Genomic DNA, 27,170 nt, shown 5'->3' on the forward strand with positions numbered 1-27,170 from the left:
AACAAGTTGACAGTTGCCCTTCAAGTGTGGATTTCAGATGGATTTTTGTAACCACCTCTGTTAACTTCTGCAGTCTCTCCAGAGGTGGAGGTCGGCATGTTATTCTGTGCTCACCAGAAAGGACCAGGGCCAGTTTCAGCAAAAGGCTTCCTAGAGCAAATGGGGGTAACACCTGTGAGAGTCTGTGGGCCAAATTCAGTGGTGCCAATTACACAAATTGTAATCTACACGTGCTGTAATGTCAGTGGCCAAATGGCATAAATTGCACCAATTAAACATTTAGTAGATGAGCAAATAACATGTAACTGCGTGGGGGGACAGAAGGGATGTATGTAGGAGGGCAAACAATTAACAGGAAGCTGTGAAATAAAAGCAAGATCTCCCCCACTCTGCCTATCCCCACACCATTCCCAGTTTACCTGTAGGATGCCAAGCTGGTGTGGATATCAGGTTGGCTGAAGTTGTACTTTTGTTTTGCCTGTCCATTTAATGCCAAACTAGTACATTTTACTCTAGTTTATCAATTACAGCCAGGCATAGCCTTTTCTGACTGACACCCATTGTATAACTTACCCCATCATTTATATCACTACTGAATTTGGACCCTACTTGATTCAGATCCTTTTACTGCTAATGGAACTGGATAGGGTAGCAATCACCAGATGAGATCCCAATGTGGGATGATGCTAATGGTCCTGAGTTTGTCATAAACTTCAGTATCTTGTTTTAAGGAAGCGTTTGTCCACCAGACGCTTATCAAAGGTTTTTGCCCCGTAGAAGCTATGATTTCTATTATATAGTGACTAGTCTTCCAAGTGAAGCTTTGGAGCAGATTTTGGGATTATGGTTTTCATACAAAACTAAGTCCAATAAATTGGTACATCTATAAATCTAGGTGAATGCAGCTGTTTGGCAGGCTGAGGTATATTAGTGCTTATAGAAAAGAAAACACTTTTCTAGCCACACACAGCTCCGCTGAATAGCTGAAACTTTGATGCAGCCCAGCTTGCGTACTGGAGTATCTTTGTTTGAGGCTGTTGGTAATTTATGTCACACATTAGTTCTGAACTAGGAAAAATGCCCATATTAATTCCCAGTGGTGAAGAAGCTTTTTCAGATTGTGGAGTACTGTGTGTCTGTACTAATTCACACCTCGGGGTGATGAGCCAAATTCTGCCCTCTGTTACATTCGTACAGCCACATTGACGTTAATGATGCTGAAGTTGTTGAGATGGCACAGGAATCACTGAGAGCAGAATTTGGCTTTGTATACCTTGGTTAAAAACAGGGGGATTAGCCTAAGTGATGAGTGAGTGCATTTGTGCTTGATTTTGAACGCATTCATAGGTTCAAAATTGGGTCATGAACTCAGTCTTTTTCAAGTGTGTGATTTGCCTGGATTTGATAAAACACAAGTTTACTCCCTAGTTGAAAACACGTGACTTGACGGATGACAGCACTGTAACAAGGTAGTTAGGGAACTTCAGACATGCAGAAAGGACACCGGAGCAACTGGCACAGAATCTGCAGAGTCAGGTTCAAGTCACCGGTGGTAGATGCTGCAACAACTTTCAGTCCCATGTCCACTCAACGATTCTCAGCAGCAACAGCTCAGCTCGCTGACTCAAGATTTCATGGGCATCACAATCTTCAGAGAATTATGCATAGATTGCTTCATGGCTTGCATAATTGTTTCCCTAGAACAGGCTTCCCTATAGGCAGAAAAACATTGCGGGAGGAAAGGGAGTTTAATTGGATCTTTGTGAAAATAAAGTAGAATGTAATGCATGGATGAAAATATTTAATCAAATGCAGACTTGTTTGGTGACACACAGAACACCCAGGGCAGTTTGCAGAACCTTAAACCCCATGGAGTATGTGGTACGCCCTTCCCTAATTAGTTGTGGATCTTGCTCCTCTACTGTATATAATGGCATCTCCATCCGTGGTGACCAATCCAGTCCTGCCACTGCTGACTTGATGAAGAGATCACTAACTGCCCATTAGAATGTTAGAAAAATCAAGTCCTGCTTGTCCGATCTTGCAGGTTTAGCTTTGAGTTCCTAAGTTTCCCACCAACAACTGCACATTCCAAACAGAAGCTGGGCACAGCAGGAGTCTGAGATTCAGATTACTTCCAGAAAATGCAACCTTTTGCATTGTTGAAAGTGAATTTTGTTTGATTTATGTACTGGCATGAATGCAATGCTGGTGGAGACAGTGACTCATGATGAGTAAGATGTGTTATGCTGTCTGATGGGGATTAAGAGCTCTGGCTATTTTTATTGTTTTTATAAAGACATTGATGTGCATGGCACTTTACAGACAAGTAAGACAAAGTCCCTGCCCCCAGGTGCTATATTATGCTATCAGGCCCCAGTTCAACAAAAGCATTTAAACATACGCTTAAGACCTTCTCTGTTCAACAATGTGCGTAAGCATTTGCTAAAGTCTCTTTGAAGTCAATGGAACATAAGCATGTCCTTTTAGAGCTTTGCTGTATTAGGATGGATTGTTGAATCAGGGCCTTCGTTACTATATATTGTTTGTTTCAGTTGCACACAATATTGTGCTTGGTGCTTTGAACATAGACAATCCCCTGCCCCAAAGAATTTACAATCTAAACAGACAATGTGGGATCAAAGAACATGGGAGAGAATGTGATAAAATAGGACGTCTGGAGGGTGTTTTTTTAATTTGTTTAGTGGTCATTTTTGTGGGCCCGGTATTTTTGTTTTTTTAACACTTGGACTTTCTCGGACAAATACCACTGGCCTTTTCAATGCAGAATTATCCAGAAGGAAACTGGATTAGAAAGGTGCGTTCACTGGAGATAACATCATATCCACAAAAAGAACGAGGAGTACTTGTGGCACGTTAGAGACTAACAAATTTATTTGAGCATAAGCTTTTGTGGGCTGAAGCCCACTTCATCAGATGCATGCAGTGGAAAATACAGTAGGAAGATATATATACACAGAGAACATGAAAAAAGTGGAGTTGCCATACCAACTCTAACAAGAGTAATCAATTAAGGTGGGCTATTATCAGCAGGAGGGAAAAAAAACTTTTGTAGTGATAATCAGGATGGTCCATTTCAAACAGTTGACAAGAAGGTGTGAGTAACAGCAGGGGGAAAATTAGCATGGGGAAATAGATCTAAAAGTCTCAATTATTCAACAAAAAAACTTCAAAAACAGACTCCAATGAGAAACTGCAGAACTGGAATTAATTTGCAAACTGGACACCATTAAATTAGGCTTGAATAAAGACTGGGAGTGGATGAGTTATTACACAAACTAAAAACTATTTCCCCATGGTAATTTTCCCCCTGCTGTTACTCACACCTTCTTGTCAACTGTTTGAAATGGACCATCCTGATTATTACTACAAAAGTTTTTTTCTCCTGCTGATAATAGCCCACCTTAATTGATTACTCTCGTTAGAGTTGGTATGGCAACTCCACTTTTTTCATGTTCTCTGTGTGTGTTTGTATTATCTTCCTACTGTATGCATCGATGAAGTGGGTTTTAGCCCATAAAAGCTTATGCTCAAATAAATTTGTTAGTCTCTAAGGTGCCACAAGTACTCCTCGTTCTTTTTGCTGATACAGACTAACACAGCTACCGCTCTGAAACCTGTCATCATATCCACAGGGGCTGTGGTTGGCAACAACAAAAAATACCTCAGATGTCAGGTCATTTAACGATGGATGGGTAGCTTCCATAGCACTGAGTCATTAGTTTAATGAATTTTTTCAGTACATTTCATGTGTGGCACAGTAATTTACGAAGCTTTTTAGCAGCTGCCCTTTGTCTAAGACTCTTGGTAACTGGTCAAGTCTTAGTTATATTGCACAATAGAAGAGCAAGCAACATACTAGTTTATCTTTCATGATTTGCATGTTTGTTTCCCTAGAGCAAGCTTTGCTGTAGGTAGAAAACATGGGAATGGAGTATTTAATTAAATCTCTGTGAAAATAAACGTGGATATAATTTATGGGTGAAAAAGTTTAATGAAATGCAGACTTGTTTGGTGAAGCACAGAACATTTGGGGCTGCTCATAAAACTTCCAACCCCATGGAGTTCACCCTTCCCTAATTAGCTGTGAATCTTGTTCCTTTCCTGAATGCAATGGCTGCTTACCATCTGACATTGCTTTGCTTTTAAATAGTGCTGACCCTTTAAAACCTCTCCCGAGAAGCAGAAATGGGATTGACATGGAGTCAGATGTGTACAAGATGCTCCAGGATTATGAAAAGCCAGCTTCAGAGCCTAAGCAGTCTGGATCGTTCCGGTATTTGCAGGGCATGTTAGAAGCCGGAGAGAATGGTAAGGAAGACAGCATCTTAGATTGTTTGTACATACAGAATTTTCCAAAGAGTCCCCCAAGCCTCCTAATTCTTAGGGTCCTCTACGTCGGTTTGTTACCTATGAATATAATACGCCCTACAAGGGGGAAAGCCTACATGTTTCAACACCTTCTCTTTTTCTCATGAAAGAGTCAGTGGGTCACATGCTCTTCACAGTTATGCTGGAGCAATCCTGTTGACTTCACTGAGGTTGTGCTGGTGTAACAGGAAGAATTATTTGTTTTTATGATCCAAAGGTCCACATTAAAAGCCCTTCCAAGCTTGGAACATCAGTGCTTCGATACTAAGGTGACTGCTCCCCACAGAGGTAACTGTATGGTGCTCACTCATCAGAGTAGGCCAGAGCTTGGCTTTACAGCACTGAGCAGGTCATGGTACAGTGCAACAGGAATGGCTGGGAGAATTTCTGCTGACTTTGCCAGAATTACGCTGGGGAGCATACAATGAAGAAGAAGCAATGCCACCCTTTGAACCATAGCAGAGTGTAGTCACACATCCCCCTGCAGCTGTACCCAGTTACTCTGATGAGTAGGAACAGGATATGAGGCGAGGACCCTGACACTCTCTGCCCATCTACCGCAAGAGTTGGCTCCACCGCTTGCTGCCTGTTACTGTAGTATCTTTAGTGTATTTGTCCTCATAACACCTCTTTGATGCAGGGAAATGCTGTTATTCCCATTTTACTGATGGGAAACTGAGGCTCAGAGAGGTTAAGTGACTTGGTCACACAGGGATTTGAACCCTCCTCTGCCAAGTCATGGGCCAAAGCCTTAACCACTGGACCTCTCTTCCTTCATCCTTCCTAGCTATGTCAGGGGGCTAACAACACCAGACAGCCCCCCACCCAAGCTGTGGCAGAGACACAAGTGAGGAAGGTCTCTGCATTGTCTCCTTCACATTACACACACGGGCTGGGACAGCTGAAATCTGGTGTGATGCAGTGACACTGATCTTAAGTATGTGGAAAGAAATGTATTGAACTTGAGAACAAAACCACAGCCTTGCTTTCATCCAGCCCAGTTTGGTGTGTCTGGACCACTTGAAAGAGATTAGTGCTTGAGGCAGAGCTGTAGACGTCTATGTAAAGCATTTGGTGTGTGACTGGGCAGGAATGTCTTTAGTTCAGTCTTTGGGATACTTCAGAGGCTGGATTTTGGCTCTCCCACTTCCACAAGTTCTCAAACAGGATTAGCAACCTCCTCTGCACTTCCATTGTAGAGAGCTTGTTCACACATGCTCCTGGCACTCCGGTCCCACCGGCCACAACCACTTCAGCAACTAACCCGGCCAGCAACCTTCATCTTCTTTCATTGCTTATGTGGACGCTGGGAAATGAGATTGTGACAGTGTGCAAAGGTATTACCTGGTCACTGGCAAACCTCTGCTCAGATTTTCCGTGTTATTGCACAGGTGTGCATACATTGGCTGCTTGCCTGTGGAAGGATTAGACTCCACACTCTGGGCTGAGCCACATCATCCCTTGAGAAAAAGACCTGGCTGACAGCCTCTATGTAATTCTCTACTGAATCATTCCACAGGCCTGGAAAGCACTTTGAAAGGAAACTCGGAAACTGACTGTTCTGGTTCTTGTTGTTTTCAAGCTCACCTCCTTTGTGCTGAGACTTGGAATGACTGGACACGCGAACACGTCTCCAGCAATAAATGTTCCAAAGGCGGTGAACTCCCAGAGGGCAGGTTTGAAACCTGGGTACCTGAACGCACAGCCCAGATTAGCATCTGTGTGCTTACTGCATCCAAACTCAGGCTTTGGGCATCCTGTGGAAGGTGTCCAGGTTTGCAGATTGGATGCACACGGCGGCTGTTTTCCTAGAAACATTCATACAGATGTAATATTTTAGAAACAGTTGGGGGCATAATTAATAGAATATCAGTTGCCTATTTAAATAAATGTATGCAATGTTGTTGTAGCCATGTTAGTCCCAAGATATTAGAGAAACAGGGTGGGTGAGGTAATATCTTTTAGTGGACCAACTTCTGCTGGTGAGACGGACAAGTTTTTGAGCTTACGCAGAACTCTTCTTCGGGTGCTGAAGATCTGAAGGACAGCTCTGTGTAAGCTCAAAAGCTTGTTTCTCTCGCCCACGGAAGTTGGTCCAATAAAAGATATGACCTCGCCCACCATTTCAATTTAAATAAGTGGCATTTACATGAACAGACATAATACTGGGAGTCAGAGGTCTCCGTTCTAATCGCAGTCCCACAGTCAGCTTCCTATAGAACATAACAAAGCCCATAGTTTAGCTGAATGTTGTCCACTCGTCTCCAACCCTACAAAAATCGTGAGCCAGACTGCAAAAATTATGAGATTGTCTTAAAAAGCCACGAGATTTTAAACAATAAATGTTTTGTTCATTTTGTGAGTTTTGGGCCTTTAGGGTTTAAATTTTCAAGCTTTTCTCTGCAAGAAGACTGATATTCCCACATGACTCAAGGAGCTGGGACTTTAAGGAAAAACAACAACTATTGCAAGGCTTGGGATAAAATTGCCAGAGTTTGGTAACACAGCTTTGTTGTGCCTCAGTTTCTCTGTACGTAAAATTACTGAGAATATTTTCCTACCTCACTAGGCTATTTGCAAGACTTAATTCATGACAAGCAATATCTTGTACCTACTGAAAGCAGTGACGCAACTTCCACTGGTGAGCAGGATTGGGCCCAAATGTTTGCAAAGGCATTTGAGAGCCGAAGAAAAGAGGTGCTACAGAGTGGCCCAATGTTATTTGGTGTTTGGGCTGGCAGACTCTCCACCCGCCACATTGTGGACATGGCTGGCTGGAACAGAACGGTTTTCTGCACCCTGCCATTCCAAAGCACTGCCCACTTTGTCCGTATCACTGAGACCAGGTCTGGCCTGGGGAGGCGATGAAGGGCAGGCAGACAATTCCGGGTTCCGTCGAATATCACTGCCTTGCTTTACCATCATCAGGTTACTGCCAGTCCCCTGCTGTAGGCAAGTGGCTCTGAGGGAGTTTGTGGGAGCCCTAAAAACATCATCCGTGCACTCTAGGTGGCACTGCTCCCCCACACCCACAGTGCGACCTGGGGTCCTCCAAGACCTGGAAGAATATGTGGCTATGAGCGTTACAGATCCCAAAGACCAGGCCTGGGTGAGTGCAGGAGGCCTGAGAATAAGCTATGATCTTTGGGAAAATCAGCTTTCAACCCAAGCAGCCGTTTACATTTTGTAGGCAAGGAGAAGGGCCAATAACTTACTTTTGGAAAAGCGTGAAATATGAGATTAGCCATGGTACTCCTAGGCATAGAAGTTCTATTCCATTCTAGGCTGGCAGGGCAAATGCATGATTAGCTGGCAGTAACAGCAGGATCCAATTGTGCCTTTGTGTCTTTTGACAGTGCACAACTGTACATACCCAAGAACCTCATTATTGGGAGGAAGCGAGTAGAAAGTGCTGGAGTTGAAGCTTGTAAATGACTATTGTCTCCTCCCCTTCTTCCATCCTCTCATGACGAGACCTAACTAGCACAGTGGAGCCTTTCTTTTACAAGATTTTAATAGGGTATCTTAAAAGTGCAACACTATTTAAAAAGATTTTTTGAAGAACTGCCCCCTGCCCTCCCACATGGAGTTTATTACAATGCCAACCTCTGGTAACATGGCAGCACAATGTTGTCAGAGTCTGGAATTACAAAACTGATGACAGATATCAACCAAATGGTCAGCAAGCTGGACAATTCAGATCTTCATTCTAAGGCCAGCACCATCCTTTTTTCTCTCTTACTTTATACCTGGTTCTGTTCTCCTAGTGATTTTTACATGAGGCTGGTGAATCCCTGACAAGTTTTGCAGCCACAGAACCAGGCCAGGAGCATTGATTGTTAAGTTATTGGTGTTCATTTTGTAAAGGATTAAAAATGAAATACTCTCTTCTGCAGAGATTCTGTCAGCATAAAACTCATAGGTAATTAAAAAGTAAACGTTATAAAATCTGAATGTATTTTTCTTAATTTAAGCTTCTTTTGCATTTCATTCAGCTTGGATGACGGAACTAGACTAATCCCTTTCACTTTGGGGTAAATTATTTCACTTCTGGGTTCTGGTGCACTAGGGAAATGTTATTGTATTGGGGAGTCTCAGTAATAGAGATTCCGTTTAAGATATTTAGGTTCATTGTTGTTTTTGAAATCATGCTGTTTTCTTTTTAATTTGTATCCGGGTTCTTCAGATCTTCCCTTTCCCCCTTTTAAAAAATAAATACAAAAAAGAAGAAATGTACATTTCAGGTCCAAGACTAGTCTACAGTGTCCCTTTAAAGGCAGGATCTTCTTAGTCTTAGGGAACCTGGTATTTCACATGAAGGACTGGGGATATGGAAAATTTTCCTGCCAGAAGCAGTGTTTTTTCTTTATGATGATTGGCCTCACACTGTGCCTCTAATAAGAAGTGTTTCCTGCTGGGAATCTGACAGGATTTGTAAAGAAACATAACAGTTGCCTCAATGGGTGCCCCTCAACCATGAAAGATGAGCCCTCTAACCACAAAGCATAGACAAGAATGTTTAGTTAAAGTTAGTAGCTGCCTAGCTGAGGAACATAAATTATTGTGGGGCTCTGTGTCTGCAGAAACAGAGGGAAAGGACCTAGCATTCTGGTGAGAGTTTTGAAGATCCTACCTTGTTTTAAAATCTCTCTCTCTATCCCCACCTCTGTCGAAATCATCCCAGTTCCCTAGTTTAGGAATAAGAGCAGCTTCAAGTGTAGGGTGATATTTTAAAAACTGGCAAATGAATATATGAATAGCTCAAATACAGCATCTCTCAGTGATGTGAGGTCTGACCTTGTGCACGATTGTGTCAGTCCATGCTCCACAGAAAATCTCAGCAAACGAGTTTTGCTTGAGTCCAACCAAACACACTGGAGGCCTCTTTGGCTTAACAGTCTCAGTGGGTTGCTTGGGCAGTCAGTTGCACATAGAGCAAGGGGCTGTCTTATTCCAAGACTTCTGAAATCATTAACATTGTGTTTTACTCATGGGGGGCTGGGAGGGAGTTTGGTTTTCATGATCTTAGTTGTTTGATGGTAAAATCATGAGCACTATCATGCTTTGGCTCAGTGTCAATGGCTAAGACTGTCACTGTGCAAAGACAGAGAAATGATTAAAAGGCCCTCCCCCAAAAAAACCCTGACTTTGGGAGGGAGAGAGTTTTTTGGGTCCTTTGCTCACTTCTTAATTCTATAATTGAATAGCCTTCTCTACATTAAAGGCAAACAGTTTCTACAAGGATGAAAGTATAGTCATGCTAGTAACTGCTAGAGCTGAAATGCACTGATCTGTCTTTCTGGGTTGAAAGCAAAGCAAGTTGTCCTACCTGTTACGTCCTTATTCTAAAAGGGAAGAGGAGGTGCTTCTCTCATCCCCAAATCATTTGGGAAAATGCATTACTCAGTGGTGCTTCCCTTTCTTTTTGCTGAGAATTCAAGTCAGAAATACTGTGTGAATCTGTTTATAACAATAGGGACACGTTCAGTAAACAGCCTGGAGGAATGATACCCTGATTGATCAAAAATGCTAAGAATGAACTTTTATATACACAGAATTTTTTAAAGCTGTATTAAGCACTTTAGGGCAGAATTAAAGCTATTAAAGCTCCAAAGTAGCCGTGTGGTGAATACTTACTCCTATTCAGCACAGCACGTAAGCACATGCTAAAGTCCCATGGAGGTCAATGAAATTTAAGCATGTGCCTAAAATTAATCATATGCTTAAAGTTCTTTGCTGAATGGGGGCTTGGATGAGTATATTCAAAATTGCAACTGTGATCTGGTGGGTGACAGGGGATTCTGGAAAATCTCACAGTTAGTCATGTATGTTGTTAAGTTTTACAGTTTTTGGCAATGTACATGTATCCATGTGAGTGAGTGTGTGTGTGTGTATATATATATATATATATATATATAAACACTCACTATTTGTATACACTCTCTTGCTATAGATATATATATATGCACACACACACACACGTATGAGAGAGTGCACCAGTTACTATGCATAAAGCTTTCATTGCTTCCTTTTAGTTTGGCTGATCTCCGATGTAAAACAAAACTTAATGCCAAGAAAAAAGTCAGCTTCTAACATGCTGATTTACTTTTGTTTTCGGCTCACAAAAGTCTTCCTTACTCACGACAGATGTAATAAAACAAATACATCTTCTAAGAAGAAAAATACACTTAACTGTGTTATTGTTTGGTTTATTTCTTCTTTTGGTTTTCCCTGTGCTCCAAAAGGTTTTAATCTTTTTCTCTTTGACTGGTCATAGATATAAAAAAACAGTACATCTAATCTTACTCAGATAGAACCCACTCCCTCTGTTCTGCTCCTCTATGATTTCATCAGTGTGCTTCTCTCTCCCCATCTCTGCCTCTTAGCTCCCAAAAAAATCTCTCAAACAAATTCAGCCCTGGTCTGTTTAGATCGATGGGATCTGTTTAGATTGTTGAGGATGTACGATTAAATCGTGATGTGGTAATCAATGGTTATATTTCAGCCATTTCATTGCTACCATTCTGAGCAGTTAGTTACTGACCCTGCTGGCTTCATTATGATGTACCATGGATTTATGTGAGGCCTATCAGTGTTCTATGAACTTAAATGCTGAATTTGCTAAAGTCCGATTGGTCCCACCATTTTCTTTGTTACGCAAATTGCAAGAAGAGTTTTCTGTTGCAATATGTATATCATGTTTTCCCAGGTGTCACATCTCTCCTCTAAAATAGAGGTCAGCTTTTAATCTGTGTCTTTTCAAAACTCTTGGCAGGTGAAAAACTCGACCGGCTGACTGGCCCAAGAAACATCAAATCTCCAGTATCAAAACTCGGTGGTGCCATGTCTGGATTGCAGATGCTTCCTGAGTGCACCAGATGTGGAAATGGGATCGTGTAAGTACATGATCTCTCCATAGCATTCGAGGTCAATAACAACATGCAATGGAGCAGGCCGATTAACGTAGTCACAAGACCTCTATTGTGGTATTCATCTATTAGAAGTGGCTCTATTAATATTTACAGCAGAGTCTTCCAAGTCTTCCTATTTTTTTGCTAGCCAGACCTGTACACAAGATAAAAAAATCGGAATGAGGTGACATTCCCCAGTACAGTCTGGGTTGCCTTTTCAAGATGCAAAGAAATATGACCAGTGCCGTGATGTAACCGGGATTTCTACTGACGCGCATGATTTTACCATGCTTATTGTAATATACTGGCCTAATGCATGTGAGTGGTCCCAGAAATTATTACTACCCTTTTATTATCCCACAATGAACCGAGATCTCATTTGGCTCAAGTGGAAGAGGACAGTGTTTTTCATGCTGAAGTTGCTGGGTTCAGTCCTGGTGGATGACTCCAGAGTCTGCAGGGCTTTGTCTACTTGACTAGCCTTGCGGCGGTGGGTTGTTTTTGGGGAGGTTTTTTTGAGAAAGCTCCCACTGTTGCAACGTGGTATGCAGAATACAGGCATTTTTACCAGCACACCAGTTCGAGTAAGTTCGAGCGGGACTTGCTGACAACATGGTAAAAGTTCCTGTGCACTGTCCATGTTCATGTTTTCATCATTCTTATCACAGGGGAGGTGCAATGGTGGGAGATCTCCCAGAAATGGCTTGCGTAGGCAGTTATTTTATTACATTAGCATGTGAAAGGGCTGATGCTATAGGCTAAGGGGATGGCTCCCTGCTCTCACAGACAGGTCTCCTTTCCATCATCCTGGCTGAATGTGGATACTCCAGACCAGTGGTTCTCAACCTGCAGCCTGTGGGCTTGCAGCTCACAATGGTAAATAGGTTTAGAACCATTGCTCCAGATCCAGCGTCGTGCCAAGGCGTGGGGTAAGGAATTCAGGCTGTCAGGCAACAACCCACAAGAGTAGGAAAGGGCTTACCATGTACATCCCCTTCAAGTCCAATTCTGGAAGGTGCCAAGTGTCTCTTAGGAGGTGCAGGGCACCGCCCCGCACCCCCCACCCACCCGCTCCCAACAACCTTGAAATCAACTGAATGGTTGTTGATCAGCATCTGTGTGATCTGCACTGTACAGAACGTGGAGGAGACATGGTCCCTAAACAGACAGACAAAAGTCAGCAACGTGGGGGAGGCAATATCTTTTATTACAGAAGTTTACTAACATAAGTTGGTCCAGTAAAAGATATTCCCTCATCCATCTGGGCTCTTGAGGGGTGGGGGTGGAGGGACAGCCTAATGCTGATAGGCTTTGAGAAAGAAATGGGTTTTCAAGGAAGGCTGTAAAGAAGGAGCGGATGCAGAAGTGCCACACTGGGATGGGAAGGGTGTCCCAGGCAACGGTGACCATGTGGGAGGTGTTGTGGAGACGGGCATGGGAGAAGGAAGCAAAGAGGAGGATCAGGTGAGAGGTGTGGGTGTGGTAAAAGAAGCTCTGGGAACCATGATGGAGAGGAGAGTTGAGCAGCACCTTGAAGCTGAGGAGAACTCGATGCAGAAGGCAGTAGGGAGCCAGTCCAGGGCTTCGGGCACTGATGTTAACAAGGATTTTGGTACTGACATCAGTGGAAGCAGGACTGGGCCCTTGAAGGAGAGGTCAAGATGATCAGAGCAGTGGCTGAGGGAGAGGATTTTCACAGTGGGATTTTAGACGGCCAGCAGGGGGAACAAGGTGGGTATCAGGGACTGAGGCAGAAGAGTTTGCAGGGGTCAAACAATATCTTCAAAATGTCACTAAATGCCATTTACTTTCGTGTTTCTTTGCTATGCTGGGCAGTGGAACAAACTGCTCCAGAGTGCACTTGCTATGACTTTTGACATCAGCTTGGTCTGTAATCCGTCTTCTCTCCTACACTTGACAGAGGGACCATTGTCAAAGCTCGGGACAAGCTCTACCACCCAGAATGTTTCATGTGCAATGACTGTGGCCTAAACCTGAAGCAGAGGGGATATTTCTTCATCGAGGAGCAGCTGTACTGCGAAACACACGCGAAGGAAAGGGTTAAGCCCCCCGAAGGATATGATGTTGTCGCTGTTTATCCAAACGCGAAAGTCGAACTTGTCTAAGTGCATACTCTATTCCTGGAGAGGTCATAAGGCAACTCGCCCACCCACACGCACGCCACTAGTTTTAAAATATGTCTGTAATCAACTCCGATTACTAGCGTCTCAGTAAAATGGCTATTCAGAGATAAAGCGGTTTACTCTGGGGATCTCAAGGGGATGGTGTTGAAAGCATATGAACAGGTTTTTTCCTTCCTTTTGACGCTCTGCTTTTGGGTTGTCTGCTGGGTTTTTAAATAAGTTCTGCCATGGCCTTGTCCAAGATCTGTGTAAGTATTGATTAATTTTCTACTATGTTTCATATAAAACCAGTATTCTTTTTTTTTTCTCTTCATTTTAAAATGTAAGGAAAACATTTTAAAAGCTCAAAGGAAATAAGGCACTTTAACAAGAGAAACTAACTTTTATTGCATTGCTTTAGATCTATACCTTTCTGTAACACATTGCTCTGTGACTCTGAGTGCTAAAAAATTGAGACCAGGTGGAAGCTATGTTCCTGCAATGCAGCACAGTGGTGGGGTGGAAAGAGTTTCATACAAGATCTGATATTAAGCAGAGATGACTGTCCTGTGCAAAAATGATCTTTTTAAAAAGTAGTCACCGTGAAATTCACTAGTTACATGACATGGCACTGACCTGATCTGCAGACCTGATCCAGGTTTCAATCAAAAAGAATCAAAAAGGCACCGTGCACCTACATTCTGCTATAAGGTTTGCTTTTCTGTTTGCTTTTAGTTCCTGGAATTCTCTGGCATCTAATGCTTAGGACCGTGACATAGTATTGGGCTGCCTGGCTGATTCCTGAATTGGTCTTCAGCTCGTATGTTTGACTGCCTTGTTCGCCCTCCTGCAAAGGGTGTCTTTGTTTTTGTTCATCATAGGCCTGATCCAGCTTTTGCTGTTTTCAGTGGCCCCTAGGATTGTACAGCAGCTCTTAAAACTACCTGCCATTCTGGCTCTCTGTAATTTCACAGCTGTGGAACCAATAGCAAAATCCATCAAGAACTTAGAAAGTTGCACCAGAACTGGTAAATGCAGCTGCTGAGTTCATTTTTCCTGGTCTAGAGTGAGTGGGAGCAGATTCAGACCCACTGCTGCTCAGCGCAAACCTAAGCCATTTACAAGATTTTGTTTCCCGTTTGTTTTGGGGAAATGTTTGATTTTGTCGGGAGAGATGTTTTGTTCTGGTGTTTGGAGGGTTTTATTTTCCTTGGGCATCCTGCTGGAACGGCATCTGACATCCAGTATTGGCTGAACGTTGGGCCGTTTGTAAGCCGTGAGCTGAGATTTGGCTGCTTGAGTACCACTCATGCTAATGGAAGCCATGTGGCCAATTTCCCCCATGCACTGCTTTGGAAACCTTACCCCTGCATTACCAGCACATTAAAAATAAGAAGCCTGGAAACATTTTTCTTTTAGAAAGGTCATGTGTCCTGCTGCTGATCTCTCCCACCGGAAGAGGCAGTAGGATGCAGTTGCCCCAATAACCACCATACACTAGGCACCCCTATGAATTGAATTTGCACTTCAGATAGAGGTAGAGTGCATTCCACTGAAAACTGGTGGACTATAGTTCCCCCAACTCCCTTTGGGATCAGTGGGGGTTGGAGACATTCCGCTTGCTGGAATATCCGACCTTTTGAACTGTAGACGTAGTTTAAAAACCGAGCAGAAAACAAATCACCTTTTTTCTGTGTCGGAAAGCCGAACATTGAACTGCATGGTTGCCAGGGTTACCGTATCCTGGTTATAGTTCTGGTCTTTTTCTTAGCAGTTAAAGAGCAACAACAGTAACTCTGAGAAACACAAGACCCCCCCCCCCCCTCGGCATGCCACACAGTTACTAGTAAAACATTCAGTGCAGACATTCAGTTCCGTCCTGGGCAAATCATGGGTTTTGATCGCTCCCCAGAAAAGAATGTGATGTTGTGGTTTGAATTGTACAGCCCAGGACAGCATTATTTCTCAATACCTGAACGAGTTACTATCAGATGGGGGGTGCTATTTCTGCCTAGGAGCAGTAGCCCCTTTCCCCTATTTCTCCCCCTCCCCCCCCCCACCCCCTTCAGTGCAGAGAATTGTGAGGAATGCAAAACACTCTGATACACAGCTGCCTCTTCTGGACAGGCACAAAACAGTATAGATGGGGCAACCGGCCTGCCCCTCTTTCTCCTGTCTGTTTTCCCTAAAAGGGGTCTGAGAAATGGGGTCTTGGAAGAAGGTCAGAAAAAAAGATCTGTTGGCTAGTGTTAGGCGTAGAAATCACCTGTAGAAATCGTCCTTCCTATGGCTGCTACATCACACTGTGAAACGGAGAGGCTGTGAGGGTTTGAGTGGCATATTCTTTATTCTGTTTGACGCTATGATGGATCACAGGAGGGAGGTTGGCCTGCTAGAGTGGGACACATGGTTAACCCTGTATTGGTGAAACCAGTTGCTGGCATAGCGCTGGTATTCAAATTTTCCTAGTGCTGAATGTGCTGCAGCATTGGTAGGCTGCATGAGAAGCCAGGGTCAGGAAATCCTGAGTCCAGATGCCACCTAGCAGCAGCGCAGACAAGTCTGGTAATTCATAAATATAAGGCTGCTACTGTTCATGTATGTCTAACTCATTTGCAGGAATTCTTCTGGTGGCAGGGTGAGGGCATCTCTCTGTGTGAGAGAGTGAGGGTCATTCCAGCTGACAGCATATCCATTCTCGCTTTTGTTTCATGCATTCAGTGGATCAGTGATTACAGTGATGCTAGTGGAAGTGAGAGCCTAATAGCACTGCTTAAAGCTTGACATTTTGATAAATAAGGGCTGGCTGGCTGGGTTTTTTTTCTTCACAGTTATGCAGTTTAATCCTGACCAACAATGCACCTTCCATGCCAGGCCTGAACTTCCCCCAAACAAAAGTTACCCATCCTGCAGAATGGTGAAGTAGTTTTATAATGTGGTTTAGACAGTAGCTTGTTTTCGCTTGTGATCTGCTCAGGATTTGAACCCAGAGTTCATCCCAAGAGACAAAAGGCTATGGCATTGATGCGCTGTCCCTTAGCCCCATGTGTTTCTCCTGGTAATGGAAAATACCTTTCCCCCTTTTATCTCCTGTACTCACCATCAAAACCTGCATCAGGTCTGTAAATCCATCCACACCATGGCTTGCAACTCCCTTCAGTGAGGATCGGGTTTAATTATTAAGGTACAGGTAACGTAAGGTGGTTCTGTCACATAGATAGCTGAGTCTAGTTCTCCCTTTATGTATGCTTAGCCTTTCTTAAGGAGTTGGACCATCTGAACATAAATACTTTGGGCAACTGTAAATGATTAGCTGTACTACTAAACTCCTAATCAAGTATAAAATATTATTGCACTGTGTTTGCCCGCCACTACTGGAAGCTTATTACTTCGCAATTGTCATTCATGTTCATTTCTACTTAGTTTTTTAACCTCGTACATTACTGGGCCCAGGTTAATTGGTTATAATATGTTTTGTGAAGTGGGTGCCTGCCTTATCTGTTTTTGGGGTTTGTTCGGGTTTTTACGTGCTGATGTATCATCGCTAACAATTGATCTCTTTGCACTTCGTCTATAAATATTGCTTGTGGTTCATTTCCTCTAGTTTTATTGCTCTCCTTAAAAGTCCATGTTCATTTTCTCATGTGCCCTTTAGCTAATTGTCTGCTAAATGAGAAGTCATGGTAGTCCAGAACTAGGAGAAAAAAAATTATGAGGCGTGCTACCAGTCGTGCCATAGGCTTCCTGTGGGACCTGAGGCAAGTCTCTTAACCCCGCTCCCTGCCTCGGTTTCCCCATGTGTACGATGAGTGTAAGACTTCTTCGCAGGGTTGTTGTCAAGCACCTTGACATAACTCAGATGGAAGTTGGGAAGGAAGCATGAAGTATCTTTTTAATCAAACACCAAGATTTAAAATTGAAAAGTCATTTTCCCTTGTTGTAAGTGCCCTCTCTTAGAAACCCATTGTGTAATATCATCAGATACGGACACAAGCATGTAAGCCCATTGGATTTGCTTGGCTCGCAACAGACACTTTACATCCTTCTGGTTCCCACAGAGAAATAAATAGTCAACCATCCTCTTCAGGCCCTTAGCCATTTTCTCATTATTCAAATATTTGTGGCAACAGAGAATGATAGTTAATGCCATGTAGGCATGTGTAACGATAATCAGATGGGGACCTGGCAATAAGTCAGAAGCATAGTGACATAGAGCAGAACATGGACGTTTCTGAACAAACAGGATTGAGTACAGGCTTGACTGGGCAGGAGGAAGAGTACTACGAGACTGGCCTACCTAGCTTTTCCAAATGTATTGTTGTGAGAACGACGTAATTGTCAGGTTGAGCCATCTATCACTTTCCAGCACCTGTATCTTCTGTTCAGCTCCATTTGTAAGGCGGTTTTTCACACTGCAGGTGTCCAGCACACTCTTCAGATGTGTTGTGACACTAACATGAGGCACACCTTAGACATTCGTAAATTGCTTCATTACCCTTGTGTTTGAATGTATAAATCAAGCAAACCATTCACTTAGGCATCCTCAGTGGTCTCATTTAGCTGTTATATAAATAACAATGCTGGCAAGATCTGACCTTAGGGATTCAAACTTACCTCTGTTTTCATTTGAAAATAAGTTCCCACAAATCAAAATTTCCATACACTTGTCTCATGGCCACTCTTTCTTATGAGTAATCAACTCATTTGCTCCCCTGAGTAGCTTAAAAACGGAGCCACCTCACACAATAATATCCTGTGGTAAATTAGTTTCTGGACTGATTCCATTTTGCTCGCATTATTTGTCTTGTAACAAGTGACTAAAACCAGACTGCTATTCTACCTGCCTTACCAGGCTAGTGACAAGAATGAACCTTGTAAATACCGCAAGTGTCTGTTAACTCTATTATTTAACTCTGTAAAGCATTTGGGGGAGAGCGTTTGTATGAAATACAAAATAAAGTGGTACTGTCAGTTTCCTGTCTCTCATTCATTATAGCTGAGTTGTTGCTCTGGACTTTCTCCAATTTGTCCACATCTTTCCTGAAATGTGGTGCCCAGAACTGGACTCATGTAAGGATCCACCTCAAGAGAAGCGTCCTGCAATGCCAAATGGAACAGATCAGAATTGCAATGGAGTTTTCGCTGAATGAACTGTTAACTCTGTGAGATCCCCTTCCCCAGCTCTAACATATGCTGGCTGCCCACAGCCCAATGTGGCCATGGGGCACCCCAGCCATTCCCCCCTTTTCCCAAAAAGAATCATGCATCAGGGTCTCAGAGGGGAGTGGTGCAGGAGATATTCTAGAGGTTCTTACGTTACTCAAGGTTTCCGCTCAATGAAGCCTAGGTTGTTAGTTTATCAAGCAATGAATCTCCCTGTTGTCCCATTAGGGCATGCATGCTGTGTGCATATTGTTCCCACAGTGTCCAAACGCAGGTGGATACAGGGTATGCCATTATATAAACAGAAGGTACATGTTCTCAGTGCAGATTTCCTTTGGGAAATAATGTTATTGATTTATTGTGTTTGCAGTGTTGTTGCAGTTGTGTTGCTCCCAGGATATTAGCGAGACAAGGTGGGCCAGGTAATATCTTTTACTAACTTCCAGCTGTTGGTGGAAGTTTCAAGCTGCACATAACTCTTCTTCAGGCCAGATCTAAAGAAGAGTTCTGTGTAGCTTGAAAGCTTGTACCTTCCACCAATAGAAGTTGGTCCAGTAAAAGGTATTACCTCGCCCACCTTGTCTTGGTTATTGATTTATGGCCATATTATTTCCTAAAGGGTACGGTATTTTTGTGGTATGGGAGCAAAGAGCCTCACGTACGCAGTGGGATTAATGCTGTTTGAATTTGTATGCACATAGTTTTTATTCTTTTTGCAGAAGAGCTATCATTGCTTACGCTTCCCTTCCAGGCAGGCACCCCTATCATCTCTGCAAAAGGAAAGGACAGTGTGTAGTCTGTAGAGATGACTGTGGACCTGAGTCTGTATGTAAGCATCTAAGTAACTACTCACAGGTGTACTCTCATTGCATTTAATGGGATTAATTGACTGAGTGAAGTTACTCATAGAATCGTAGAAGTGTAGGACGGGAAGGGGCCTCATTAGCTCATTTAGTCCAGTCCCCTGCACTGAAGGCAGGACTAAGTAAACCATTCCTGACAGGTGTTTGTCTAACCTGTTTTTAAAAACGTCCAGTGACGGAGATTCCACAACCTCCCTAAGCAATTTGTTCCAGTGCTTCACTACCCTGACAGTTAATTTTTTCCTAATGTCCAACCTAAATCTCCCTTGCTGCAATTTAAGCCCTTTGCTTCTTGTCCTGTCCTCAGAGGTTAACGAGAAAAAATTTTCACCCTTCTCCTTGTAGCAACTTTTTATGTACTTCAAAACTCGTATCAAGTCCCCCCTGCTCCCCCCCCCCCCCGTCCTCTCTTTTTCCAAACTAAACAAACCCAGTTTTTTCAATCTTTCCTTTATAGGTCATGTTTCCTCGACCTTTAATCATTTTTGTTGCTCTGGACTTTCTCCAATTTGTCCACATCTTTCCTGAAATGTGGCACCCAGAACTGGACTCGTGTAAGCATTGGCAGGATCCACCCCAAGAGAAGCGTCCTGCAATGCCCAATGGAACAGATCAGAATTGCAATGGAGTTTTCGCTGAATGAACTGTTAACTTGTGAGATCCCCTTCCCCAGCTCTAACATATGCTGGCTGCCCACAGCCCAACGTGGCCACAGAGGCACCCCAGCCATTCCCCCCTTTTCCCAAAAAGAATCATGCATTGGGTCTCAGAGGGGAGTGGTGCAGGAGATATTCTAGTGGTTCCTACATCACTCAAGGTTTCCGCTAGGTGGGGCCAGGAGACCTCAGAGAGCCGGGTTTACCGCCTAAAGAGCTGCTTTTTGCTGCCAGAGCAACTGAGAGTCAGGCCCAGGATATAAGCCCTAGACTACTGCTGGCAGAACGGTGCTGGGGCAGGTGTCACTCCTAGAGAATTTGGTCAGAGATCCTTTTCTTCAAGAGATGGTGGCTCTATTATTCTGACCATCGACTTTCTCATCTGTAAAAGCACCCTGGATGAATATGAAGAGATTTACCCACAATGGGGTTTAATGTGCACAATACCAGACTCCTTTTGCTGAGGACAGAACACGAACTCAGAAGGTTTTGTAAGGTCCTGCCTCAGCTCCCTGTGATTCAGCCTCGCCCACAAGTCTGTTTGTTTTGTTTACAGCTGTAGATATTTTAGCACAGGATCCAGATGGAGGGTTTTATTTGCGAGGACACAATATGAAGTAAGAAATGTGCAGATGCTGGTTATGGCTGGTCGTAGCATTCTCTGCTCTTTACAACTGGGCTTTGAAAAGGGCAAATCTGTTCAAATGTAAAGATAAATCAATCAAAAAGGTTTTGTCCCTAATTCCAGGTTCACTCACAAGAGTCTTGGTATCAAGATTCATCTTCCCAGGCTGTAAAGTGCAGTAGGATATACACGTACAAGTAGAGAACGAATGCAAGGAGCATCTGATCCACCATTCTCAGTGCCTGTATGAGGCCCATCGCTGTAGTCAGTGCTGGAATGGATACTGAGTCTCTCAGTAGCTCCGATAATCTGGAGGTGGACAAAGAAATAGGTGAGAACTACCATGTATCAGTGTGGACCCACAATCCTTCTCCGAATTATCTGGCATGAAGGCCACTTTGCTGTAACCTGCAAAATCACTACAGATTGAGACTGAGCAGCGACTGTCCCAAGATGGCTCCTCTCTTGTGCAGACACATGCTGATTGGAGCTATATGTCGATGCTTTGCTTTCGCCTTTTCTCCAGGTGCCATTACAATTTTGATCCAATGCCCCTGGGCCTTTTGGTACAAAACTATAATTTTTTCCTTTGGCCGGAGCTCATGTCTTGCCTCTGCCCATATTAACTCGTACAAAAAGCGAATGGAAGCAGTCAACAGCTGCAGCCAAGCTGAGGGACAGATGTGAACATGTTTCTGGTCCTCACAGGCTGAGTACAGAGGGCCACTTTGGCTGCCGCTGTCTACCATAAATGTGTTTTCTCCTTTCAATCTACAAGCTGGCCTTAAGGCCCAGCAAAGTGATCATCTGACAACTGTTCGGGTCCCTGTGCAGAATGTGTTAGTGGTCTCAGCCCAGATCCTAATGGACAGCTGTCCACATCCCATAAAACCATTGCTAAAGTTGGCACCATGTAAGTCTTAGCAAGGAGGCAGGGAACTGAATGGGCATAAATAAAGACCAAACTGTTCTCAGCGCTGCACTTGCTCCAGAGCAGATTTGAGGCACACGAGCAGGGCTGGGTGGGTGGCAGTATTCCATATATCTATCAAATGAACAATCAGGAAAAGTGAATTCTTGGTGTATGAAACAGCACTGGATTCCATTTTATATTTTACAGTAAATATATTAGGATGACCAGAGGAAAAGCATCAAACAGAAAATATAGGGACCTCCTGGCATTGGCACACATTCAACCTGGGGTTCAAATCCAGTGGCAAGCAGGCTTAACTAACAAGGGCACGGATCCAGATACTTTGTCACCTGCTTAAAACAGTGCAAATCATAAGATTAAGGAAGATTTGGCATGCTTGCTAGCTAACATAGCGAAGGACATTTTCTGGAAAATCTTGCTTGGGAAGGATTTCTGAATGTACGTGTAAGGCAAAGGAGGAAAAAAACCCCAAACTACGAGTCAATATAAAAGTGCAGCACTATTTTACAAATGCATTTCTTTTATTCTTCACTCCTAGTTCACCAGCTTCGATCCCGCCCAGATTGTTAGTTTACGGAAAGTTGTTACCTGTTGCTGACTTGGGTGGCTAAAATGTGAAATGAATTTGGCCACAGTTCAGCTCCTGCTGGACACAAGTCTTCAGCACAAAAACCACTATCACCAATGGTATCAGTTGTAATGGAGAGCCTGAGTAGCAGACCCTAAGGACCGAATGGGCCATAGGTTGAAATCGTTGAAACTACTCTCGTAGTTGGAAGTTGTACCAGCTGTTCCATAGTGAGGTGCATTGACAAGCCCATGTGGGGGAACCTCCAGCAGCCCCCCCTGTCCTGTATCTGTCCTGTGGATAGTGGGGTTTGGTCTTCATGGCTATCAAACTAGCGCCTTGTAGGAGCACTTCACTCACAGGAAGTCCTTTTTGTTTTCAAAAAAACTCTACATCAGAAAAAAGTGGAGGCCACAAAACATCTGCCACTGAATAATCATCGGGCACAAAATAAGTGCAGAGGGACTAGGAAGAAACCTCCAAACATTTCCAACGGTGACTTAAATGAAGCCTGTCAACTGCTCCTAGCTTAGAGGTTGCTTTTGTTCATGTTTAGGCTGTGACTTGTACTGGGTTTATCAGTTGGTTTCAAAAGCTCAATGGACATTTTGAAAACACAAACCCACTCGCTCTCCCAAAGCTTAGGACCAAGAACTCCCTTTCTAAACATGGACCATTAAACGTTACTAAGCAGCCAGATGCAAAATGGCAGAATATGAGTGGGTTTGCCAGTTTCCGCCCTCCCTCCCCCCTCAGCAGAATTTGGGTGAGGAAACAGAACCCTTTCCTAATTCAATCACTGATGGGAAATACAAACAAATGTTACCTTTAAATATTTTTAAACTTGTTTGGACCTAATGAGCTGCCTGACGATAATGAGTCCACATCCCTATCCGAGCTGGTAATGGTTATCTGGACTTTATCATCTCATTCCAATTAAAGTTGAGTCTGTATGATTGGCCTGTTACTGCTTTTCACCATACCAGAATTTATTGCCTAGGCCTGCTACAAGCTGGAGACCTTAGACCACAGAGGGATCCAGCTTGCCTTTTACTAGCACACTGGGAACTGACGTGCTATTGTTTTGCTTCGTTATGCTTTTAAAAAAGAAACTGGTGCATCTAATGTGCTTTTAAAGGGGATCAGATGCTCTTGGCAGACTGGTGATTCTCCTGCAACTTCCACAGCAGTTTCTTTGCCTGTGAGACCCTTTTCAGTCTTCCCAGAACGCCAAGGTAAGTTACATAATGCTGCTTTCCCGCCCCCTCAGCCCGCGGTAGACCCTAATACAAGATTAAATTATTGCAGCAGCTTTTCCCTGATAGGAGGAGCCTGTCATAAAAGGGACTGACTTTCTCAGAAGTCCGTTACTGTTTTAAGCTTGACCCTAGTGCAGTGTCAGCTTCTCTCCCAGCCAAGTCCTGTTTGCTGTTTACATATGTCTGCGGGAAATGGGCTGATTTCCTAGGCAGGACAGGGCAAGGAAACTGAAGGGAAACAACATGTTCAAGGCCAGATTCTGTGCTGTGTTTTCAGAGAGATGCCACACAGAGCCCTCAGCACAGGGAGATGGGGGACAAAGATAGCTTTATGCTATCCAGGCTGTGGATGGCTTCGGGGGCATAACACCCCTGCTGTATGGTACAGCAGCTCCAGGGTCTACCTTGCAGACCCTTGCATTCAAAAGTCAGGAAACTAAAAAGCTAAGGATCCTTGCTTCATTCTTCAGTCCCTCCCCTGGGTGACGCAGACCTGTTAGAGCCACAAATCCTGGGTACAAGCAGATGTGAGAGCCTGATTTTCAGCAATGTTGAGCACCTGCTGCTCTAATCAAATTTAATAAGAGCTCTTGGTGCTCTGCACGTCTGAAAAATCAAGTCCCACTGATTCTCCTCTCCTGTGTAACTTCTTGGGCCTAATTCCTGTTCCTGCTATGGTTTCTTTATGCACCCCTACACAGTCGTGGAGAAGGAGGGGGAGTGGCTGGAGCATTTTGTGCCCTGGCAATTCTAGGCTGCAGAGCAACCCCTGGGCTGCTCTAATTTACACTGACGCTCATGCTGGCCCCTGAAGCAGCCTAAATTCTCAAGGCATTTCCCTCCTATGTCGGGATATCACCTCTGCTGCCTCTCCTGAGAGGCACAGAACCGAATAGGTCCCATCAACTTCCATAGATACAGCAGCATAAGAAAAGTAGAGAATCGAACCTGGCGTGTTGGATTCCTCATCTAATGTCTGTGCTTCGGCCGAAGTAGAAACTGGGTAGTTGCGCATGACAGTAAAGATTTACTTTTCTTTTTCATGTGAGTTAAGAGCAAACAATGTTGTTGAAAAGGCCAAGTATTGTTGACTAGCTTCTGTTTGGTCTCAATGTTCCTCGTCCTAGCGCATGAGCAAAACAAGCATCTGCACCTACAAAAACAATCTGCACTGTTGATGCGGGGGCGATATACACAAGATGGGTGGCCTGCAAACTAACCTAGCATCCGTCACTGCAAACGGAGGCATGTTTGTTCTCTTCTTCCTGTCTCCTTCTGTTCTTTTTTTAATATTTTACAGAGGGCCCTTATTTATTAGGCCCTAGTCCTGCAGACACTCGAACAACGTTACAGATGTGAAAAGAACAGGAGGACTTGTGGCACCTTAGAGACTAACCAATTTATTTGAGCATGAGCTTTCGTGAGCTACAGCTCACTTCATCGGGTGCATACCGTGGATGTGAGTAGGCCTGTTGAGTGTGTGGGTTGGAGTTGGGTTTTTTTGCATCACTTTGCAATTCCGCTGGTTCACAGATATGGCCCGCAAAGTGGGGTGGTTCTACTTTGCGCCAACCAAAATCTGCAGGCACATTGTGTAAGGGCAAACTCACTCCCTTCTTGGTGCCAGGATTTATTAACAAGGTGACTAATAATAACCCTATGAATTCCAGTCGTAGCTATTATTAGGATTCCTCTTGTAGGACCTCTTGGACTCATACTTTTGTTCCCCCCTGCCCATCTCTCTATGTCCAGGGGCAATGGATGAGTTATATCTGCCACGGTGCATCAGAAGGAATCCCTTCCCAGGCTTCTGATGCCAAACAGGATGGGCCACTACAGCCCTGCCAGGATCCAATCCCGTTCCCAGGGAAGTTCACGTTAAAACTCCCATTGACTTCCTGTGATTTTGCTTAGGTCCCTCTATTTGCATTCTGCTGCTTTGACCTACATTTAGGCTGAGATTTTTCAAAGCAGCCTAGAGGATTTACATACACCGCTGACAATTGTGCCACTAAATCACCCAGACAGTGTTGAAAATCTCAGCCTTTATTGCTTTTTTTCTTCTTCCTGTTATGCCATGAATATTTTTTGTGGTATCCCAGGTTGACTCTGTTTGCTGCTAAATTTCAACCGCTCCTTTACCTGCATACTGGACACACTAAATCTCGAGGTTCCTGATCTCCAGAGAGTGCCAATAAAATCAGAGAATTGATTTTTTCCAGTGAACAGCTTTTACAGTGACCTGTTTCACTCCATTACCCAGGAAGAGGATGGCATGGTCCATCTGAATTGGTTAGTTTGCTCTGTTGAGTTACAATACACAGAAGCTATCATTACTGTGACGTAATCGGCATACGATCCGCAGATGTTGCTGGTTTTCCTGGAGAATATTTTCCTTAAACCACATCTGTAAAAATGCTTCTCATAAAACATGAAGTCACTCTTTTTTTCAGTCACTGGAGCACATCATATATCCCAAACTGAACTGCTGTGATAACATGTTCTAAATTTAAACCTGAAATGCCAGCATTACACAAAGAGGATTGTACTGCTCTGTTCGGTACTTCCCAATATGCCAGTTTCCATTCTGGAAGCCATAATAGAAACAGAAATAGACCACAGGGCTGCAAAAGGAACTGCAGGAAGTAGAGTATTTAAAATTTATATTTTGGGGGTTTTGGAGATTATGCCCCTTCCACCTGTTGCACAAAAGTGGGGAAGGGTCACTGTCCCCATTTCCATGGGGTTGTTTTGTTCTTTAAGGCCAGAAGGGATGACACGCCGGTTTGTAATGTGGGCAGTAGACTGTCACCACTGACCCTGGAGTTTCAGAATTGTACAGATGGGCTAATTGAGGCACAGAGTAGTTAAGGCAAAATGTCAAACGTGCCTCAATTGTGAGGTGCCCTCTTTGAGACACCTGGTTTTGCAGATGTGCTGAGCACCCACATCTTCAACTGAAATCAATGGGAGAGGCAGCTGCTCAGCACCTGTGAAAATCAGGGCCTGGGTGTCTCAGGCTGGGCCCACCCCAACTGAGGCAGCTAAAATTAAGGGGTACTCTTAAAAAGATTGGTGTCAGTAACTTGCCCACAGACCAAGGCAGAGGCAGGAACAGAACCCAGTTCTCCTGACCTTCATGTCCAACTCCCATTACTGGGCCACAAAGTATATGTAACTTACCAACACCCAGCAGTGGATACTGTCCGAGAAACTCATGTACCTAGGCTATTTTTTGTTTAACACATCACGTTACCATTTTAGGGCCAGAACCTCTAACAGGATCCTCCTGCTGTCCTAGAGACCTTCATCCACATCAAGCCCTGCTGACCTAGCCCTGTACAGCTATAGTGCTGCAAAACGTCTCATTGCAGACAAGCCTTGAGCAAAGCTTAGGGTGCCCCTGTGACTCTGCAGCTTGCTTTGCTTGAAGCCTTTTGCTGAAGGAAAAAGAAAAATCTGGACTTCAACAGATATTTCCCTACAACAATTCCTGCTTTCAAGTCGTTCTCTAGTGCAGTGGGAGGGGTTGCATGGGCTTATGGCTGACATTGACAGGTATAATAATTGCCTATTGTGTGGACTGCATTACACCCAATAATGAAAGTTCTTACCACTTAAAGACTTGCCGGATTGTTCCCATGAGATCATTGCTTGGAATAATTGTCCCTTTTCT

At 43.8% G+C, this 27,170-nt stretch overlaps 1 protein-coding gene across 1 annotated transcript in view; it reads left to right on the forward strand.

The window, feature by feature from the left end:
• Positions 1-18,397, forward strand: part of PDLIM4 (PDZ and LIM domain 4) — a 105,319-nt gene extending 86,922 nt beyond the window's left edge. Inside the window, exons 5-7 of the mRNA XM_073355643.1 lie at positions 4,175-4,332; positions 11,168-11,288; positions 13,225-18,397. Of these exons, the coding sequence (XP_073211744.1) occupies positions 4,175-4,332; positions 11,168-11,288; positions 13,225-13,429 (484 nt within the window). The 3' untranslated portion in view covers positions 13,430-18,397. The remainder of the gene's footprint in view (positions 1-4,174; positions 4,333-11,167; positions 11,289-13,224) is intronic.
• Positions 18,398-27,170: the final 8,773 nt, after the last annotated feature.

This window comes from Lepidochelys kempii, chromosome 8, assembly GCF_965140265.1.
Source record: "Lepidochelys kempii isolate rLepKem1 chromosome 8, rLepKem1.hap2, whole genome shotgun sequence".
Classification (NCBI taxonomy): Eukaryota; Metazoa; Chordata; order Testudines; family Cheloniidae; genus Lepidochelys; species Lepidochelys kempii.